The 13,443-nt window shown below is 35.9% G+C and overlaps 1 protein-coding gene across 1 annotated transcript; it reads right to left on the minus strand.

The window, feature by feature from the left end:
* Window positions 1-241: 241 nt before the first annotated feature.
* Window positions 242-2,697, minus strand: rrad (Ras-related associated with diabetes). The gene is made up of 5 exons (XM_038283725.1): window positions 2,542-2,697; window positions 1,775-2,165; window positions 1,331-1,404; window positions 1,034-1,238; window positions 242-921 (listed from the first exon to the last, which is right to left on the minus strand). The coding sequence occupies exons 2-5, from the start codon at window positions 2,145-2,147 to the stop codon at window positions 644-646; spliced, it is 930 nt and encodes a 309-aa protein (XP_038139653.1). The 5' UTR covers window positions 2,148-2,165; window positions 2,542-2,697; the 3' UTR covers window positions 242-643.
* Window positions 2,698-13,443: the final 10,746 nt, after the last annotated feature.

The raw sequence follows: 13,443 nt of genomic DNA on the forward strand, positions 1-13,443 counted from the left end.
TTTTATTTAGAAAAAAAAGAAACACGTTGTAAACGAGAAATGTCAAGGCTCACATAACCAACTTATTGCTTTACCCATACATTCACAACCTGAATTCAATCTCATGGAACAACACAGAATAAAAGAGATTTTGCCGAAGCTTTGAGTAGTCTTCAGTAACTTGGGCAAGGCACGAACCTGCGCACCGTCATTCAAGTAAATAATAGAACCTCACATAACCTTGATAATGATGAGATGTTTGTCATGTTTTACACTATGCCTTTATAGTATATACATCAATCCCCTCCTACAACAAAACACAACAACCCAAATAAAAGACAACCTTTGCACCTTTTTTTGAATCAACATATCAGATCTTTTTGACAAAAGAATCCTTATATGATGGCAAAATGTTTAAGGCAGGCTGTAAAGTAAAAGGTATGCACATTTTTTAACGTTATTACCAGTATCATATCCTTTTACAATACTATTCTTTTTTTTTTTTATTACATCCTGTTTAGCTTTTGGTTTGTGCGTTACTAAACAAAAATATATTCTCTATTAGTCCTTTAGGATTGGTGTTAAAACACACACAGGATCTGGTCTTCAGAGGCCAAAGGAAAAAAAGAGAAAATAAAAAAAGTCTTTCTGTCCTGTGTGTCGCTCAGAGAACCGTAAGGTCATGACATGACTTGGACTTCTGCCTGAAGGCCATCTTCTTGTTCTTGCGTGCGACCATGCGACCCAAAAAGCGTTTGGCCTTTTTGCTGATGCTTTCTCTGCGCCTGCAGTTAGCCATGCGTCGCTCGTTTTCCTCCTTGCTGTCTTTTCTCAAACGGATCTGTCTGACGATGCCCTCAAACAGGGCGTGCACGTTGTGGTGGAGGGATGCGGATGTCTCAATGAACTTGCAATCAAACACCACGGCGCAGGCTCTTCCTTCTATAATCCAAAAAACATGGAGAGAGAAGGAGTTAGAGGTGTACTTTTCCAAACCACATTTTTTTTCTCTGGTCCTTATGTTCAACCTATTGATTAATTGCACTTAACTCACCATCAACTGACACCTCTCTGGATCGCACCAGGTCACTTTTGTTGCCAACAAGGATTATGGGAATGTTCTCTGACTGTCTGGCTCGACGCAGCTGGATGCGAAGCTCTGAGGCCTTCTCAAAGCTTGACTTGTCAGTCACTGAGTACACAATGATGTAAGCGTCTCCCATCCTCATGCACTGCTCCTTTAGCCACTGACTGTTATCCTTTAGATGATAAAACAGATGACATTAGACTCAGTCTTTACAAATAGAGCATCAATGGGGGGGAAACAATGCATTAATAATTCATTACTCACTTGCTCCCAGATGTCATAGAGCAAAATTGAAGCCTCCTCGTCATCCACAATAAGAGATCTGTCGTAAGTGTTTCCTGGGGGTAAAAGGAATATTGGGTTACATTATGAGAGCAGAGAAACTGTAAAGAAATCTGTGAGCTGTTTTTTTTTTCTTTAACTATTTTAGGCTAATATTTGCCAAGTGACAACAATAATATTTCTAAACTGTGTGTGAATTTTTATATTTATTTTTTTTTATCAGGATTTTTAATGATGACATTCATTACAAATGTATGTATTTAAAGTATTTTCTCTTTGAAACGGTTTATGCATTACACTTATTGATGTTTTTATTCTCCAGCCGGAGATATATATAGGCTATATTACTCTTTATCAACGAGGATCTTAAGTGAATGTATGTATATGAAGGCAGGCTGATGACTCATCCTCAGCATCACCATTTACCTGCTTCATCACAGTCGTGACCGGCGTCCTCAAGCCCCCCAAAGACGCGCGCCAGGCTGGACTTTCCGACCCCGTGCTCCCCGAGGAGGACCACTTTGTACACCTGGGAATCTGTCTCACTGCCGGTGGAAATGACTGAGTCGGAGGAGTCCGAGGCGCAGCTGCCCCGGTGCTCCTCGCTGGGGGAGTAGGACGTACAGCGCAGAAGGTTGGAAAGCTCGTCGGTTTGTCCCATCTGAGGCGTCGTGGCGCGCAGGTCCCGGTCATCGACCGGCATGCTTCTCCTGTGCAGGTTGGGGAGGTTCATTGGGAACGGAACGCTTCCTCTCCTTTTGTCCATGTTCCGCAATTTGTCACTCTTGTTCAAAGTCATTGTGGTGATATAGGGGATCTGTGGGTAGATTTGCCATGCGTAAATATGGTTTCAACAGTTTTTTGTTAAATAACATTAATAACATTATTAAAGCATAAAGCAATAGATAAAAAAAAACATAGTTTCACCAATTAGGCATTTAATTATGTAATGAATATGTATATATATATATATATATATATATATATATATATATATATATATATATATATATATATATATATATATATATATATATATATATATATATATATATATATATATACACGCCATTTTAAACCGAGATGCATATAAAGTTGTAAAGTATGTAATGAATATATATATATATATATATATACACGCCATTTTAAACCGAGATGCATATAAAGTTTATATTTTTTTTATATAAACTTACCCTTTTCTGATAAATAAATCCCACGAAAGTGATCCTGTAATCCTTGCTTTATGAATAAGTGGCAGTCAAAAAGGCGTTTTTGCTCGAGTCTGATCAGAGGCGCTGCTCAGGCTTTTTATAACGGACAAATAGTGACGTCGGCAGGGATTCGCCCCGGAGAGTCACGTCTCCGTTTATTATGGTGGTGCGTAACGGTACCATCACGCAGGAGGGGGTGTATGACTGGAAGGACTGAGGAATCTCCCTTCCGCAGCTCCAAATGGAGCTGACAGTGGAGGGGGCGGCTATAGAGATGGTTTTTGGAGAGGGGAAACCCATTTTATGCGGGAAGCATAAAAATATTAAAAAAAATATTTGTGTGTGTGGTTTTGAGATCCCCAAAATGCAAACTGTACATCCAGAAGTAAACTAAATGCGAAACTGATTTTGAATTTTAAATTTTATGCAGAGTATAGGGGTGGAGTTCAGAGCCTGGTTGAGCGACATGATTATTTATTTTCAAATATTGTGAGGTTTAACATTCATTATTGTTTGATGAGAAGGAGGTGATAATAAATTTGAATTTGTGGGTATGAATAGTGCACAGTGAAAATCATGTGCATACAAAATTCTCCACACGTATAGACCAATTGTCATTCATCTCCATGCAGCACCTGTTCCAAAAAAAATGAAAGAAACGCTGCAGTCATATCTGCAGTTGCATTCACTTTCACATTTCTCTCCTGACTTTATAGGAATAAGGTTTCATTTTACTCATCAGTGACAGTGGTGAAAAGCCTTTATATTTAGGCTGCATGATCTGATGAGTAAAACGGTGATAACACCTTCATTTGGATCATATTCAGAAGATTCACAATTCTACCTGAAAAATGGGGGTCATCTTAATCTTCACATGTATAATGTAGTATATTACTGCCATCTGGTGGCGGCCTATGTTGCATTCCACTTGGTCATTTCAGAATAAATAGAATAGAATAGAATAAATGTTGATTGTCAGTAGAAAAAAAAGCCTAGAATTTCTTATTTCCACTTTCTAATCAACTGCAAAATTATTCAATGTTGTCCTATACAAACTCATCATTAAAATTGTATACAAAAGCAACCTTAATAAAAAGATAATGTATAAAAGAAATTCATTTTATTTCATCTTGTTATTTATGTTTTTTTTAAGTCTTACCCACTCTAAATCTTAAGACCTATTTTGTCATGTCTCGCTACCAATGCTTCCATTTAACAGCTCAACTGTTAGTTTAGTTTAATATATGTCCGAAATACCCTAAAGTGCACAAGTTATATTTCTTTAGAATGTGTAGGTGTTGACATATCACTCTCATATATATAGATAGCCCACTGCAAAAAATTGTTTTTATGAACAACTTAAACTTCTCCTCAAACATTGTGACAAAACTGGAGAAATTATTTCAATGGGTGATTTTAACATTAATTGGATGGTTAAGAAGGAACGAACAACACTTAAACAAATAAAAGACAATGTTAATTTAACACCATAATTAAAAATCCTACCAGAATAACAAACCACTACAAAACTCTAATAGATTTGCTATTTACAAACCATACTGAGAGGATCATTAAAACATACAACCTCATCACAGGGCTTTTGATCACAATGTTGTAATTTTTTCCCAAAAATTAAGTAAAAAACGATTCACTTCATCTACAATGCATAATCATTATAATTTTATTCCCAAAACATGTACATCAAAACCCTGACATTCTGTTAAATGAAATAAACTGTTTTACATTATGTTCTAATAATAATATTGAAGCAAACTCCCAGATTTTTAACTCAAAAAAAAGAAACAGTAAAAAAAGGGAAACCATCTACCCTGGCTGAGTAATGAATGTAAAAAACTTATGAAAGACAGAGACATTTCACTCAAAGTGTTTTTAAAATCTGGTCTCACCATTTACAGGCAAAGATTTACCTCCATGAGAAACAAAACAACTCACGCCCTTTGTAAAGCCAAGGCAATTTTTTTTCTGGACATCATTAAAAGTGCAAATGGAAATGGCAAAGTCATATGGCAAAATATTAATAAACTGACTGGAAAACAAAATAAAATAGACATTGAAAAATTGGAAATAAAAGTCAATAATGAGCTGCTAAATAATCCAAAAGAATTAGCAAATGAATTTAATAATCTCTTCATTAACTCTGTCAATGAAATAACCAAAATGTTTTGTCATTCTGGGATAGCTCGCAAATGCATAGATCCTGTACAGCCAATTTTCAAATTAGAGCAAACTTCTGAGCTAGAAGTGGCCAACATTATTAACTCCCTGAAGCCCTCAAAGGCCAAAGATGCATATGGCCTTGACACATGCAAACCACCTGTGTTGGTACAGTCTTTTTGGATTTCAAGAAGGTGTTTGATACTGTAGACCATCAAGCACTTCTGTCCAAACTGACTCACTTCGCAGATGATGCCATTGCTTGGTTTAAATCTTACTTATCCGACAGAAAACAATCTGTTATTGTTGATAGCACTATGTCGTCCTACCTTGAATGTCCAGCAGGGGTCCCACAAGGTTCTATTGCGGGACCAGTATTGTTCTCCCTATATATAAATGACCTTCCAGAAGTTTGCCAAAATGTCCAATTCCAAATATATGCTGATGATGCTGTTATTTTAACATCTGCTAAAAGCACACAGGAAGCATCATCTGTCCTCACATCAGCCCTGGACAATATACAGCCCAGGTTCCTTCAATCATGTCTGTTACTGAACAAAAAGAAAACTGTTTCTAGATGTTCACAAAAAAAACCATAAAACTTGAGCGGTCCAATGTGTTCCTGGGGGGAGTGGAACTTGAGCGTGTAGAAGAGTTCAAGTACCTCGGGGTCACACTGGACTGAACACTTGCATTTAAAAAACACATCAAAATCACTGCAAACACAATTAAATTTAATATACGTAACTTTAAGCAAATCAGATCATCGATGACAATCAGTTCTGCTAAAATGTTCCTACACTCGATGATATTTTCACACATAGACTACTGCATCACAACCTACTCACTCACTGGAGATATAACTTTAAAACCAATAGAAATATTGTTCAAAAAAATCTTTAAAAATCTTCGATCAAAAGCCCCTGTCATTCAATTTTGAAAATTTTATGCATTTTAAAAATAGTTGTTTAATTTACAAAGGTCTGAATGGATTAGCCCCACCTTCACTTTCTGCCTACATTAGACCTAGCGGATGTATATGCTCCAGAGCCTCTTCCAGCGGAGACCTAGAGATCCCTCACAGAAGAACAACCTTTGAACAAACCGTTCTATCAGTCAGAGGGGTCACTTCTGGAACAGCCTCCCGGCAAACATCAGGGAAGGTCCCACTTATTGCACATTTAAAAAGCACCTTAAACAGTTTCTTAAAAGTTCCCAGTCATGTACTCACTATTTTTTTTTTGTTGTAATGTCATTGTCTGAACGTGTGTCTAGGTGTTTTGACTGATATTGTATCATGTGATCTTGTGTTGTTTTGTCTTCCTGCCTCAGGACCACAGATGTAAATTAGCAACTATGCTATAATCTGGCTCATTTACAATCTGTTCAGAAGTATAAGATTGTTCATTAATGTGCTCTGTCCTGATTAAATAAATAAATAAATAGTTTATTTATTACTTATTTTTGTGTCTGTGTTTTGTTTTATTAGAAACAGCTGATTGCACTGACTCATTGACTTTTCAGCAATCCCTCACACCAAGCATGCTTGTAACAACAGTTGGGAGGAAAAACTCCCTTTTAACAGGAAGAAACCTCCAGCAGGACCAGGCTCTGTCGGAGCGGCCATCTGCCGAGGCTGACTGGGGTTCAAGGAGACAGATGCAGAAATGCAAAAAGATGCATTAAAAAGGTAACTGTTAACCAGCTCTACAGGTACCCCTGTCCAGGAAAAACACAGCCAGGCAGACAAGCTCTGAGCTAGCTCCCATGTCAGAGGATGAAGAGAGCACATACAGTTAGTCACAGTCAGAGAAACAGGACAACACTGAAAAACAGGCCAAGCACCAACATCTATAAACAGAAGTGCTGGTGGCAGCAGCACAGCTGATATTTCTCTCCAGGATGGTGTCACAGCCAAACAAATACAGTTATTATTATTATTACTTGTTAACAATAAACATCTCCACTTCATCAAAGTGGACATAATTGTTAAAATCTCTAAACATGAAAACAATGGAGTATTTAACAACTGCATGGAAAACCATGATAGCAATATGTTATATGATAAAAACATTTCCTCTAAATTCTTCCCAGAATCTTTGAATAACAAACAAATTATATTGTTATTTTAATAAAGCTACTTAAAGCTGCACAACTAAGGTATTTCTGTCTGTATAACAGTGTTAAAAACTCACTTTCAAAAATATGAAGTTATCATAAAAGAAAGTGCAGAAAGATGTTTTTGAATTGTGATTTATGATAGAATTTTTGCAATATAAATTATTTCCCTGCGTTTCTCCTCTCCTGGACCTGAAAGAAACAAAACAAAAGAACAAAAATCAGAAATGTTGCTCAGCACAACAATGTCTTGTTTTATGAATAAAACCAGAATTTAAAGCTGTTTAATATAATTATTCTGTTGTAGGCATTAAGTTTTGCATGTGTGATTAATTTTTCATTGCTCTTAGTTATCTTCTGAACATTTTCAAAGTATATTCTAAAAGCCAGGATCCTAACTATGAGGTGCCCCCAGGGACATAAATCAGAATTAACTTGCATATACACATATTAAATTACACTCTTCCATATAATATACTGAAAACCTCACACAAACACTAGTAAAAGCTCTCACATAAACTAGTGAAAACATTTATCTCTTATATAATCTACTCAAAAGCTCTCATACAAAGTAGTGAGAACTGTTCATATAAACTGGTGGAAAGCTTTACCTTTCATACACACTACTAGAAAGCTTTCATATACACTATTAAAAAGCTCTCATATACACTACTAAAACGCTCTCATATACACTACTAGAACGCTCTCATATACACTATTAGAAAGCTCTCATATACGCTATTAGAAAGCTCTCATATACACTACTAGAAACCTCTCATATACACTATTAGAACGCTCTCATATACACTATTAGAACGCTCTCATATACACTATTAGAACGCTCTCATATACACTATTAGAACGCTCTCATATACACTATTAGAAAGCTCTCATATACACTACTAGAATGCTCTCATATACACTATTAGAACGCTCTCATATACACTATTAGAATGCTCTCATATACACTATTAGAACGCTCTCATATACACTATTAGAACGCTCTCATATACACTATTAGAATGCTCTCATATACACTATTAGAACGCTCTCATATACACTATTAGAACGCTCTCATATACACTATTAGAAAGCTCTCATATACACTACTAGAATGCTCTCATATACACTATTAGAACGCTCTCATACACGCTACTAGAAAGCTCTCAAACACACTACTGGAAAGCTTTCATACACACTATTAGAAAGCTAAAATATATGGTCCCCCTCCTTTAATTTAGGCAAACATTGCTCAAATATCACCGAATCCAGATGGTTTGTTGTTGATGAAGAGAGGAATAAACACAGTTTAAGATTTGCAGCTAAATTAATTTGTTTCCATATTATGGAACTGCTATCAGGCACTTCCCATCATCTTATATCAGTAATAAAAAATTATAAATACAAATTTGGTATTTGGTGACTTGACTTTTATTTCTGTCAGGCTGAAGTGAAAAAACTTGGAAAGAGACTGATTCTCTTGGCGTTTAAAATAACAACACAAAACAGCATAAGAAAACCGCATTTATTTTTTTTATTTTACAATTTTGTAAACAACAGCGGCTGATTAAATTAAATGTCTCAACCTTGTATAATTTTACGACTTTTTATTTAACCAAGAAATGATCCGAAAGGCCTGGGAAATGATCAGATCCGCTTATGTGGCTGCAATGCGCGGCGCGCTCCCGACACAGGTGGAACAGATTTTCACATGGGAACAGAATTTCGCACAACACCGGAAAAGGATCTCTGTTGAAGCATAAACATAGAAAATAAAGTCGAGTAATGCCCATGCTTCTGTGAGTTGTTTAGCGGATAGCTGAGCATGAATCAATAATTTTATTTGATACAATTTCGGCCGGAGATAGCACAAAATGTACGGAGCTAGCCAGAATGACCTCCGTTTAAAACAACTTCCGGTGTAATGACGGTCCTTCCTGTTTCACTGAAACACCTTCCGTTTCAACTGAAATCCGCTAATAGCTTTTCAGTAGTGTGTATGAGAGCTTTCTAGCAGCGTGTATGAGAGCGTTCTAATAGTGTATATGAGAGCTTTCTAGTAGCATGTATGAGAGCTTTCTAGTAGCATGTATGAGAGCGTTCTAATAGTGTATATGAGAGCTTTCTAATAGTGTATATGAGAGCGTTCTAATAGTGTATATGAGAGCTTTCTAGTAGTGTATATGAGAGCTTTCTAACAGTGTATATGAGAGTGTTCTAATAGTGTATATGAGAGCATTCTAGTAGTGTATATGAGAGCTTTCTAATAGTGTATATGAGAGCGTTCTAATAGTGTATATGAGAGCATTCTAATAGTGTATATGAGAGCGTTCTAATAGTGTATATGAGAGCGTTCTAATAGTGTATATGAGAGCGTTCTAATAGTGTATATGAGAGCTTTCTAGTAGTGTATATGAGAGCTTTCTAATAGTGTATATGAGAGCTTTCTAATAGTGTATATGAGAGCGTTCTAGTAGTGTATATGAGAGCGTTTTAGTAGTGTATATGAGAGCTTTTTAATAGTGTATATGAGAGCGTTCTAGTAGTATATATGAGAGCGTTCTAGTAGTGTATATGAGAGCTTTCTAATAGTGTATATGAGAGCTTTCTAATAGAGTATATGAGAGCGTTCTAGTAGTATATATGAGAGTGTTCTAGTAGTGTATATGAGAGCGTTCTAATAGTGTATATGAGAGCATTCTAATAGTGTATATGAGAGCGTTCTAATAGTGTATATGAGAGCGTTCTAATAGTGTATATGAGAGCGTTCTAATAGTGTATATGAGAGCTTTCTAGTAGTGTATATGAGAGCTTTCTAATAGTGTATATGAGAGCGTTCTAGTAGTGTATATGAGAGCGTTTTAGTAGTGTATATGAGAGCTTTTTAATAGTGTATATGAGAGCGTTCTAGTAGTATATATGAGAGCGTTCTAGTAGTGTATATGAGAGCTTTCTAGTAGTGTATATGAGAGCTTTCTAATAGTGTATATGAGAGCGTTCTAATAGTGTATATGAGAGCTTTCTAGTAGTGTATATGAGAGCTTTCTAACAGTGTATATGAGAGCGTTCTAATAGTGTATATGAGAGCATTCTAGTAGTGTATATGAGAGCTTTCTAATAGTGTATATGAGAGCGTTCTAATAGTGTATATGAGAGCATTCTAATAGTGTATATGAGAGCGTTCTAATAGTGTATATGAGAGCGTTCTAATAGTGTATATGAGAGCGTTCTAATAGTGTATATGAGAGCTTTCTAGTAGTGTATATGAGAGCGTTCTAATAGTGTATATGAGAGCGTTCTAATAGTGTATATGAGAGCTTTCTAGTAGTGTATATGAGAGCTTTCTAATAGTGTATATGAGAGCTTTCTAATAGTGTATATGAGAGCGTTCTAGTAGTGTATATGAGAGCGTTTTAGTAGTGTATATGAGAGCTTTTTAATAGTGTATATGAGAGCGTTCTAGTAGTATATATGAGAGCGTTCTAGTAGTGTATATGAGAGCTTTCTAATAGTGTATATGAGAGCTTTCTAATAGAGTATATGAGAGCGTTCTAGTAGTATATATGAGAGTGTTCTAGTAGTGTATATGAGAGCGTTCTAATAGTGTATATGAGAGCATTCTAATAGTGTATATGAGAGCGTTCTAATAGTGTATATGAGAGCGTTCTAATAGTGTATATGAGAGCGTTCTAATAGTGTATATGAGAGCTTTCTAGTAGTGTATATGAGAGCTTTCTAATAGTGTATATGAGAGCGTTCTAGTAGTGTATATGAGAGCGTTTTAGTAGTGTATATGAGAGCTTTTTAATAGTGTATATGAGAGCGTTCTAGTAGTATATATGAGAGCGTTCTAGTAGTGTATATGAGAGCTTTCTAGTAGTGTATATGAGAGCTTTCTAATAGTGTATATGAGAGCGTTCTAATAGTGTATATGAGAGCTTTCTAGTAGTGTATATGAGAGCTTTCTAACAGTGTATATGAGAGCGTTCTAATAGTGTATATGAGAGCATTCTAGTAGTGTATATGAGAGCTTTCTAATAGTGTATATGAGAGCGTTCTAATAGTGTATATGAGAGCATTCTAATAGTGTATATGAGAGCGTTCTAATAGTGTATATGAGAGCGTTCTAATAGTGTATATGAGAGCGTTCTAATAGTGTATATGAGAGCTTTCTAGTAGTGTATATGAGAGCTTTCTAATAGTGTATATGAGAGCTTTCTAATAGTGTATATGAGAGCGTTCTAGTAGTGTATATGAGAGCGTTTTAGTAGTGTATATGAGAGCTTTTTAATAGTGTATATGAGAGCGTTCTAGTAGTATATATGAGAGCGTTCTAGTAGTGTATATGAGAGCTTTCTAATAGTGTATATGAGAGCTTTCTAATAGAGTATATGAGAGCGTTCTAGTAGTATATATGAGAGTGTTCTAGTAGTGTATATGAGAGCTTTTTAATAGTGTATATGAAAGCTTTCTAGTAGTGTGTATGAAAGGTAAAGCTTTTCACCAGTTTATATGAACAGTTCTCACTACTTTGTATGAGATCTTTTGAGTAGATTATGTAAGAGGTAAATGTTTTCACTAGTTTATGTGAGAGCTTTTTACTAGTGTTTGTGTGAGGTTTTCAGTATATTATATGGAAGAGTGTAATTTAATATGTGTATATGCAAGTTAATTCTGATTTATGTCCCTGGGGGCACCTCATACCTAACTCTACAACCCATTTATATTTTTTATTCTTCCATAAACACACTGTGCAGAAAAATTCCATACACAAGAACAGGATGAAAAAGGGTTGATAAAAAACATAAGTAACCAATTTTATTGGATTTTTCTCATTTAAACTAGGTGTAGCAGGGTTAAATGCTTCTTTAGGCATTTTTTATACAACAGCACGTACTTGACATTGCATTCCAAGATTTAATATTAAGCAGTTGTAATAAATCAGTAAATATAGTCAAAGTAATCAATTAATCAACAAGAGAAATTATTTTGTTTAAGTAAACTATCTGTAAACATTTTTCTAAGCTCATTTTTAATCGTTTGATATTTCACATTAAAATTTAAAAAGCAGTGTTCAAATGTATTTTTTGAGTCTCAACTATAATTTTTTATTCAAATACTTTTCTTTATTTGATTGAAACGTTTTTTTTTTTTCCATTAAAGTGAATTGTTTTTATTTGAAAACATATTTTTTATTGAAGCAACCTTGAAAATAAAGACACACTTCATATCGAGGGTTTGGAGCCAGAGGGGCGTAAGTGGCATTTTGGTCAAAAATGAGTTCTATATATCAAATGAAAGGTCTTGATTAGCTCCATCTAGTGGTGCCAAAGATACAAATCAGAAATGAATCTGTATTGAATAAAACAATAAAACAACAAAGACCTTACCAAAAAGGTGGAGTACTGTTTGGAGCCAGAAGGGCGTATGTACATATACGCCCTTGTGGCTCTGAGTAATACCAGACCCTGCAGTGCATTTCAGAGTCAAAAGGGCGTAACACAAGTGGTGCCCAGTGCTAAAATGGGTGACAGAACTGCAGACATGCAAGAACTGACTGAGGCAGAAAAGATTTTGGTCAGTATAATAAGGGAAAGTGATGAAGTTGAAGATGAAGCTTCAGAGATTGCTCTTCATTTCAGTGATGGAGGTAAGATACAAAAACTACCCTCATGAATGTGCACTATTTGGTCTAGCCTTGTTAGCCTAACCTAGCCTAGCATGGCTAACACCTTGCCTTTGTTTAATCTAGTCAACTTTGAATAGAAGTAGCCTAATATTCTGTCATACAATATTTATTTGCACTTTTACTACTTAACTCTTGAACTCTTTGAAGACCCTTGATATTTCAGAGAAGTTTGCACGATCAGCAGGCGCCCTCACACACAGTGATTTGGGAATGACCCCTCCAAGCAAGAAAGGACGCCATGCACCGCATAACAAAATCCCAGAAAGCAGCAAAGAAAAGATCAGAGAACACATCCGCTCATTTCCCACACTTGAATCTCACTACTCCAGAAAAGACACAAGCAAGCTGTATCTGGAAGGTTCTCTAAATCTCATGAAAATGTATGACTTGTATAAAGAGAAATGTGGAGAGTGGAACATCCAACCAGAAAAGCTTAGTATGTATAGGTCAGTGTTTGACAAGGAGTTTAACATGGCCTTCCATACTCCTAAAAAAGACGCATGCAAATACTGCAAGTGGTATAAACGTCTAGAAGACCACGAAAAAACAAAGCACAGTGAGGAATACAATGCCCACCAATTAAGAAAGACCAAGGCAGAAAGAAACTGATAAAAACAGAGCAAAAGAAGATGAATCATGCAAGGCTGTCACCTTTGACATTGAGCAAGTCTTGACAACTCCATGGAGTAATGTGAGTAGCCTGTTTTACTCATGAAAGTTGAGTACATACAACCTCACCGTGTATGACATGGGCTGTAAGGATGTTGACTGCTACATGTGGCATGAGGGGGGAGGTGGCCGTGGATCTTCTGAGATCAGCACATGTGTTCACATGTACCTTAAAGGACTTAGTCCTCAAGTGAAACATGTTGTTCTGTACTCAGACACTTGTGGGGGACAGA

The sequence above is a fragment of the Cyprinodon tularosa genome, unplaced genomic scaffold, assembly GCF_016077235.1.
Source record: "Cyprinodon tularosa strain WSP-4 unplaced genomic scaffold, ASM1607723v1 ctg197, whole genome shotgun sequence".
Lineage (NCBI taxonomy): Eukaryota > Metazoa > Chordata > Actinopteri > Cyprinodontiformes > Cyprinodontidae > Cyprinodon > Cyprinodon tularosa.